This window comes from Sorghum bicolor, chromosome 6 (genome assembly GCF_000003195.3).
Source record: "Sorghum bicolor cultivar BTx623 chromosome 6, Sorghum_bicolor_NCBIv3, whole genome shotgun sequence".
NCBI classification, from domain to species: Eukaryota; Viridiplantae; Streptophyta; class Magnoliopsida; order Poales; family Poaceae; genus Sorghum; species Sorghum bicolor.
The window spans coordinates 35,685,274-35,694,767 of NC_012875.2; the positions used below are offsets into that span (position 1 = coordinate 35,685,274).

General features: G+C 39.8%; 1 protein-coding gene across 1 annotated transcript; it reads right to left on the bottom strand.

The window, feature by feature from the left end:
- Nucleotides 159–4,531, bottom strand: LOC8070945 (RPM1-interacting protein 4). Its single transcript, XM_002447636.2, has 4 exons — nt 3,497–4,531; nt 2,179–2,679; nt 1,906–2,076; nt 159–454 (listed from the first exon to the last, which is right to left on the bottom strand). Exons 1-4 carry the CDS (start codon nt 3,500–3,502, stop codon nt 431–433), a joined length of 702 nt encoding a protein of 233 aa, XP_002447681.2. The 5' UTR covers nt 3,503–4,531; the 3' UTR covers nt 159–430.

A 9,494-nucleotide genomic window follows, 5' to 3' on the forward strand; every position in this document is an offset into this window, starting at 1 on the left:
GAACTAGAAAAATGATATTAGAAGGACAAATGATTAATTTGTATAGATTTTTCTGTTTATAATCTTATCATAGCTATTGAGGATTGCAAGGGAGCAAAGTGTAGTTTCTTTTTAAATAAAAAAATTGAAAGCCACATTGTTGGTTTCTAGCTGATATCCACATTAACTATGGAATTCTAGAGTCCATTCCATAAACCTTTTATTATCACAAGGAAATTGCTCACTCCATACTTTACAAATCTAAATGGTATCATATATATGTTCCTTGTAAGTGAAGAGCTTAAATGGATCAATCAAATTACAGATCAATAATCACACCAGCAATAACATACATCACAACTAGCACAGGAAGAGTTACAAGATAGGGATCTCATTACAGAAGCAGCATAGGAAGTTGTCCAGAACTCTTTGAGATCCTGTCCTCATTTTCTCAAAGTATGCAACAAGAACATTTCTGGAGATAAAAGAGACAAGGATCAGTCGATAAGCTATCCCTGTATCACATATGTAGAGTTTAGGGAACCTTAACAAGGTTATTTGTGTGTTTTAATTTTCATGTTTATTTATCTGGATAATTCAAGGGAAATTCACTCATACGAAGAATGTAAAGGTATAACATTTCGATATTCTATACCAAAACAACGCCACGATTACAAGTTTACTACTATTGACAAAGCAGTAGGGAATAAGTCTCAGTATTTGAGCGCCGGCCGTGAATAAAAACAAACAAATGAAGATAATTAACACATCATGCAGCTTGTGTATTTATGTAAGAATTTGGCAATAAAGTTGCCAATTTTTTTTAAAAAAAAAGTGAAGTTGCCACTTGCCAGTATTTATTACTTGCAAAATACAGATAATGATGTGTGGTTCCCAAAAAGTAAACCTGTTCTCAAGGCTACCAACTGACCAGCTGTATGGCATACAGATATTGTTATCGATACTTTAAATGAATTTAAAGTCAGAAAATTAAATCTTTAAGGAACATATAGAATGAACTATGTAGAAAACATTTATTGTTTAGTCATCAGACCACCAAGGTTCAGGATCACATAGTTGGACAGATTGGACTGTTAATGCTAGACAATTAGTCACAGTTGATTACAACTTTACAAGACAAATAATTTTTATTGGTAGCTTGTTGGTAGGGATGAAAACGGATCGGATATCACTGATATCATATTTGTTTTCATATTTTTGGTTGGATTCGGATTCGAATACGGATAATATCAACCATGTCGGATAAGATATGATTGGATGTCGACATCACAAATATACGATTTAAGTATTCGGATACGGATACGGTATCGGATGTTGAATATTCGGACTCGAATACAGACAGATCTAAACCCCTCTAAACAAATTCGGTCTCGAATACGGTCGGAAAATATCCGTACCGTTTTCATCCCTACTTGTTGGTCATTTGTTGTTGAAAAGGGCAATTTGGTTCTAGTATCCTCCTGGTTGTAGTGTGCCTTTGTGTTAGTGTTAGTTTTTTTTTTTTTTGTGTGTGTGTGGGGGGGGGGGTCGGGGGACTTTTTCCCTCTTTGTTAATAAAATGATACACAACTCCCCTGTGTGTTCGAGAAAAAAAAAAGATAAGCCATGGACATTTCTGATGCTAGTGCAATATTATAGTCAGCCTATATTCTACTAAAGAACATAGGGAACATTAAATGCCAGAGAGATCGAAAAGCAAATAGCATAAATATCTTTAGTTTGTATGTATATGTATGGTCTATCAGATACAACGTATACTATTAAGTTAGCATCAACATCATGGAGATGATGATACTATTTCTGCATAACTGCATCTACATATGTGGTGTGCAATCTGCATACCAAATGAAGAATTGAACATATAAACTGAATTTTCAACTTTACTCTTGACAAGCTTTTGCATACCTGTTGCACCTTATTCTCCTCACTACGAGTGGTAGATGGTTGCCTAGCTGAAGAGGTAGGTGACAACCTATCGTCCCTTACCCTGTTGAAGATACCAGTGTACTTTTCACCTGATGCTGCATTTGCATCATCCCATTCGCCAAAGGGTGGTACAGCCACTTCTTCTTCAGGCTGGATTGACAAGCAAGAGTAATCACTCTAAAGGCATTTCTAGCCCATATTCGTTGAAATATTATATTATTGAAAAACCGAAAGATAGTAAGGTATTATTACCTCATAGCCACCCTGCTTCATCCTGCTCCTTCCAGGTGTATGCTGGCCATGCCCCTCTGAGGATGGCCTCCTCTCTGGAGTCTGCATTCCAGTCAACCTGTGCTTTGGCTTTGATTGGTTGTTTGGCTGCATTGGTGAAGCAGACCCAACAGCTGTTCTGTAGGGGCTCCTTGGTGCCCCAGCATTACTCTCTTGTTCTCTCTGAGGATTTGCTTGTCTTCGTGGTGCAGGCTCACGGTGAGTAGGCCGGTCAGAGTGTCGTTGGTGGTCAGTTCCAGGTCTCGGTCGATGTGGTGGGTTCCTTGGACCCTGGTCTTGAGGATCGGTTTTGTAGGTCGTTGGATGCAAAGGCGACTTTCGAGGATGTTCCGGGTTCCTCCTTGGATCATTTGGTTGTGTAGGAATTCCTGTTTTCTTGTTCTTCCGTGCATCCTCAAACTTTTGTGTGTAAGGGGTGTTTCCTGTGGTTTCCCAATCCCCAAATGCAGGAATTTCAGGGTGCTGTACAGAACAGATGAGCAGATCAATCGGTAGCTTTAGTCAACTTTCTAGAGGACTACGATTTATGATATATAAACATGTAAAAGCATCCATCTGTTGCTACGATCATTTTTGAGGGAGAAGAATTAGCAAAGACAAAAAGGTTCTCAAGCATCCGAAAACTAGGCTGATACTCTACAGCAGGATTCACATTAACATTTCTGAAAAAACTAGGACTGAAACCCCCTAAATATTTGGGATGTCTATGATACATGCTGACATGCAAAAGAAGAGTATAATCCATATCAATCTGGATCAGGTGCACTCAGATCTAGAATGTGGCATTTGCACTCAGATCAAAAATTGCAGTTCACTTGTTTCAACAAGGATTTATCTGGGAAAGCATCTGCCATATATCAGCCTTAGAAAAAAATCACACACAGCATAAATAGGTGTAGCATACACAGCATACCAATCACCACAAGAACAAACTAAGGTGGGATTATAATTACCAAACCAGCTAAGCGCACTGCTCATTCATCAGTAGTTATAGGTCCCATTATGTCAACGTCTGTCTTCCAGACAGGATATCCAAAATTAACTACAGTGAAAACACATCCAGATGTAAAATGACAAAAATTTCTCCAGCCTCAGCAAGACAAGGCAGAACCAAAGTATCATTCTACACTAGTTTTTTTTTTCCTAACCAGTCAATTAGCCATCACAAGACAGACCAATTCCAAATTTCTTACAGTTGAATCAAAATGTAATACACTGTACAAGACGTCAAGAAGTCAAAGACATGATAAGTATGCAAAATCAGAAACGATTTACTAACCGCCATCAGCAATTCAGATCTGCAAGGCGGAATTCAGCTTCTCCCGTGCAAAGAAAATTCTGAACTACCACCCTTTTTACACAAATTCTTTGGAGGAACAGAGCACAGTCCTCCAAAGGAAAGCACAGAAGTGTCAGTTTTTCCTCAGAGTAGTGCCGACTGTACTGTTCTTTCCTCGAAGAGTTAGCATAGTACTCCTTTCATCTCAACCAACTCACCAGAAACCAACAGGATCAAGATCAAATCCTCCCAAGAAAGGAATATCTCACAGGAACTCCCAAGTTTATAGCCCTTTTGCAGCAAGGATAAAGTTAAGATACCCCCAACCACCCAAATCCATAAAAACGAGGAGGGAGGATTGAAGGAAGCTCTGCCCTGCCACTAAAATTCACCAAATCCTCCCAATTGAATTGAGAAGTAAAAACTGAAGATGGCTAATTTGACCCCCAATTATTCAGAGAAGCACCAAAATCACCAGGAATGATGGTGTCTTCTGCTACCCTTACCAACTACTCAACGTGAACAAGCATCCAACCCAATTAAATAAAGATCAAATTGTCTCCTCGACAACACAGAGAAGGAGCCACCAAGGAGAAGTCAAAGTTGGATTCTTTGACGCTATATAGGACTGCAATTCGACTACCCAAGAAAATGGATCGAAGGCGACATCCTTGGCACGAATCTCTCAAGAGAAAACACACACACACACACAAAAAAACACTCTGGAAGAAGCTCAATTTTCTCAAGGAAAACGCTCAAATCCCCCGCGGCGGAAGGACCCGAGTCACCGAAAATCGAACTCAAAGGTGGATCCTCTCTTCTGACCTTGCGGCTTCAGAAGTAGTACAAGCGCACGAGAGAGAGCGAGAGAGAGAGAGAAGGCACAACGGAACAAGGAATTCAGAGAGGGAGGAGAGGAAGAAAAAAAGGGGAAAAAAGAGAAGGAAGCGAGGTAGAAGACAAAGGCGTTGACGAGGGAGTAGTGAGTGCCGTTTTGCTTCAGTTCGAAAGCCTTCAAAGCTTTCTTTTTCCGGTTTCGGAAAAAAATTGGTACGGATGTTTTCGGCCTTGTTTAGTTTCTATAAAGGCAAAATTTTCAAGACACTCTATCACTTTCGTTTATTTATGGTATAATTATTATCTAACCATAGATTAAGGCTCAAAAAATTCGTCTTGTAAATTTTGTCTAAACTGTGTAATTAGTTTTATTTTCATGTATATTTAATACTCTATGCATGTGTCTAAAAATTCGATGTGACGAAGAATTTTAAAAAATTTTAAGTTTTGGGGTGCAAGTAAACAAGGAGAGTTTCCTCGTCTCCACCTAAAAATTTCTAGAGGGTGTTAAATTTAATGGGTAATATAGCATTTTCATTTTATTTGACAATTAGTATGTAATTATGGACTAACTAAGCTTAAAAGATTTGCTCGCAAATTACTCTCTGGCTGTATTTTTAGTTTCGTAAATAAATTTAATATTTCATGCATGTGTCCAATCATTCTTTGTGCCAGGAGTTAAACTTTACCGGAGAAACTAAACGGGACCTAAGATATTTGGTTTTCTTTGTTAAATTTTAGCCAACTAAACTTTAGTCACTTTAGTAATTAAACTTTCAAACATATTGACTAAAAAGAAGCTAAAATAGTTTAGTCTTACTAATCATCAAAGAGTAGCTAAAATATTTTTTTTTTGAGGGGAACGGTAGGGGAACCTCCTACCTCTTTTTTCAATTGAATAAAAGAATAAATACAAAGCAGTGTTACAAGCAATCAAGCCTAAAAGAGAAAAAGAAAAAAAGAATTACATATAGGACTCTTTTCGGAGGCTCGGCCTTAGTACAAACCAATCCAGAGCTGCAAGTTCTTCTGACCGTTATCAAAAATAATGTTATTTCTTGTTTTCCAAATGATCGAGGAGGCTGTGCTGATGATTTTCCTTTTAGATGGCTAAAATTTAGTAAGGGGAACCACAAGCCCCATATGCATAAAGCATTAAATATAGATTAAAAAATAACTAATTATATAGTTTACATGTATTTTATGAGATGATAGTTTATATATATTTTACAAGATGAATTTTTTAAGCCTAATTGTTCATGATTGGACTTTCTTTTCGTGAACTCCCTGTTTTTTTCAGTCCTTTTTTCACCTTTTTTTTTTGTTTCAGTTGTTTATGTTCCATGTTTTCTTTGTAAACACTTGTGATTAGTTGGGCCGGTAAGTTACTCATCTGGGGGAATATGAGCCTATTCGCTATCCTTTTCGACTTATTGTGCTAATAGCCTTCCACTTTCCATAAATTATGAAGGCATGTTTGGACGACAACTCAATTATTATAATTTGGATTATATATAGAGATTACTATAATCAGAATTATGAATTATAATAATTAGAGTGTTTGGATCAATAGATTATAATGATTGATCGTAAAAGTGAGAAATTCATATCTTATTATTTAATGGAGGGCTGACTTCAGTGATGAACTCGGTAGGTTTTCTCCTCAACTGTTAAGAAAGTTCGATTCTCTGCAAAGAACCCCTAGCCGGTTCATGTGGGAAGAATTCCCAGAAACTGCAGCCACAAAATGAACTAATAGCACACTTGATGGTCTCCTCCAAACCTTGGCTAGATCAAGATCAACATTGACAGAGCTTTTGTACACCAGTTGGGTGAGGCGGGAATAGGAGTTGTTGCACGGGCTCGTAGCTGCTTCTAGGCTTGTACTCCCTCCATTTCAAAAAGAGTATCGTTTTAAGTTTTCGTATCACAATTTTGACTCGATTTGTAGAAAATACGTGCAATATTTATATCTCTAAATAAATTTATTAAAAATTAGACTTAAAGATCTTTTCAATGATATTAATTATATACTACAAAAATATTAATATTTTTTTTACTATATATTTAGTTAAAGTTATTTTTTAGAAAGCACAAACGATATTTATTTTGGAACGGAGGGAGTAAGTACTAAGGTGCGGTAGCATAACTAGAAACTATAATGGTTCAGTTCACTTTAGATCGTTCATATAGTTGGACCGGTAAAAACCGGACGAACCGATTTTTTACAACCTGCTACGAACCAAAGCGGCTTGAAAAAGCAAGGGTGTTGCAGCGTCCTCTGACCTCTAGCTGCTGGCTTGCATCGGTGCCTGCACCTGGATGACTGCTGCGGGTGAGTGTGGACCATGCAGGCTCCACCTAGCTACTGTTGCCACTGACTCCTGGTGCTTCGCGATTGGCTATAGTGCTAGAGTCGTGGAGCGTAGGGCACTCACAATACATGACTCTATCACAGAGTCCAAAACAATTAATTACATATTATTTATGGTATTTTGCTGATGTGGCAGCATATTTATTGAAGAAAGAGGTAGAAAAAATAAGACTCCAAGTCTTATTTAGACTCTAAGTCCACATTGTTCGAGATAATAAATAACTTTAGACTCTATAATAGAGTCTGCATTGTGAGTGCCCTTATAGTCTTATACAGGAGACAAAGGAGCTCACTCGTTTTTTTATTCAAACAATTATAATTCTTCGAGTTTAAAGAAACGTTATTACAATTTACGTATTTAGATATCTGCCATTATAATTTTATCACTCACCCATCCATGTCATTCTCTACGCCTATCGTATACAAGGGCCCATACGGACGTCAAGTCTGTGCCTCCTCCGTCAAACCAGGCCCATCTATGGATGCTCGCCTCGCTGCTGTCGCGTGCCACCGCTCCACCTCCGGCCCTCATGGGAGACGTATGTGTCTTCTCCATCGGCAATGGCACGCCGCAGCCGATGGGCTCTTGGGTCGGCGCCACCCTGGTGCATCGAGGCCGCACTGCAGCAACATGCCAGCAGCCCCGCGGCACGGCCCGCCGACTTGGCGTCCGTCCATTGTCCCAATCGGCTTCTCCAACGCCAACTGAGAAGGTTGCCTCATGTCTGTGAACTTTGACTCGGTCACCATCGCCTCGTGCAGCACCGGTGCCCTGCGGCTCGCCACAGTGTGTGCAGGCGCCCAATGTGGCGTGACAGGACCTGTAGCGCGGCATGACCGGTGAAGCGGCTACGTGGCGCGTCAGTTGGAGCATGGGCAGGCTACGCAACCGCGCATTTGGGGTGGGGCGACATGGACAAAGGGGCAGACGCAGATGTCTCGGGGTCAGGGGCCGCAGGCGAACACCGAGATCGAGGTCAGGTCTATGGGCTTCGACGTTGTCTTCATCAAGGTCCCGTCCATGCCCCTGTTCTCGTTCATCCTCATCCCTTCTTACTCCGTTGCGGAGTGCTCGTTCAGGTGTTTAGTGAATGTAGTGATGAGATGCCAACGAATTGTTATAGAGTAGTGTTGCATCATGCAAAATACAGATTGTTGAGATGCCAATGTATGTTACTTGTGTCCCAAACATGTGGGACTCCTGCAACATGTTCATCTCGCTCGCGCGTGTCCCAAACATGTGCGTGGCCCTGTGCCTCCTTTTGTCGGAGTTCAGCTACGACCACTGCCGCAGCAGGTCACCACAGGCGAGCGCCGCCTGCTTTGCAAGAGCACAACACTCTCACTCCGCCTCGCGCGCCAGCCACCGCTGCGAGCACTTCTTTGCCTAGGCGCACTCGTTCTAACGGAGGAGTCAACGACTTAACGTCTATACATGTTCTGGTAGGCATATGTGCCGGTAAGTGAGGCCATGCACATGGGAAAACGTAGAAAATGACATGGATAGATGCGAGATAGAGTTGTAATGGTAGTTTTCTAAATAGGTAAATTATAATGGCGTATGTCCAAATTTCAAAAATTATAATGGCAGGAAACCAAAATAACCCTTTGTTAAATGGTGGCACATTTCCCATGTAAAGAGAGAAGGAAACAACGTAACAAAATGCTCTTGCTAGTTTAGCTAGGTGTAGTCAAGTGTTAGAGGCTTGGCGGGGGAAAACACCACAGAGTGTTGAAGCCCTAAGGCCAGTATCAGTAGGAGTTTCATAGCCTAGTTTTCAATACGTCTATAATTTAAAAACAGTGTAGACGAGTTTCATCCCCATAAACTATCTTTATCTTATGAAACTTTTATCATCTCTCTTTATTAATATGATACCACATTAGTATATTTAATACCTATAGAACTTTGAAATCTCATTGAGATTGCCTAATCAATGTTGGTTGTATACACTTCATGTGTCTAGTTAATAAAGCACTCTTTTTACTCGAGAAAAAAAGTTGAATCAATAAGTTAGGCCTTGTTTAGTACACCCAAAAACCAAAATTTTTTCAAGATTCTCCGTCACATTGAATTTTGCGTCACATGCATGGAGCATTAAATATAGATGAAAATAAAAACTAATTGTATAATTTGTCTGTAAATCGTGAGACGAATCTTTTAAGCCTATTTACTCCATGATTGGATAATGGTTGTTAAATAAAAATAAAATTGCTATAGTGTCAAAATCCAAAAAAAATGGATGTAAACAAGGCCTTACTCATGTAGGGCAACATGTGCCCGTGTCCACTACTCTTTCCGACCACTTCTTCTGCCAATAGCCCTCCACTCCATCATAAATTTTTTTTTGACAATCTGGCAAACTTTATTGATCAAGAATGGTTACATCGTTTGATGAAATCAGAACAATGAAAGAAGGGGGATCATCGTCCCAAATACAACTCATTTTCATAATCATAGCTTGCCTAGCTAGCTCATACGCCACCTGGTTAGCTTCCCTGTTTAAGTGTTCAATAGAGATCTCCTGGAATCCCCCCCAAACAGTTATGCATTCATCATATATTGCAGCAGTTGAGCTCGCTGTGAAGCCCCCATTCTTCATAACTTCTACTACTTCCATGCAATCAGATTGAATGATCAGCCGATTACTTCCAATATGTTGAGCTAGCATTAATCCCTCCTTCAAGGCATATGCTTCTGCCATTTGAGCATCAACTAAGTGAGGAATATAGGTGTTAGTTGCTGCAATCATTCCCCCAGTGCTATCTCTGATTACCACACCCGTA

Coding starts and splice junctions, on each gene's coding strand:
- LOC8070945 (XM_002447636.2), bottom strand. Junction 2,077..2,178: donor TGAAGCAGGGTGGCTATGAG/GTAATAATACCT, acceptor TTGTCAATCCAG/CCTGAAGAAGAAGTGGCTGT. Junction 455..1,905: donor AGGAGAATAAGGTGCAACAG/GTATGCAAAAGC, acceptor TTTTATCTCCAG/AAATGTTCTTGTTGCATACT.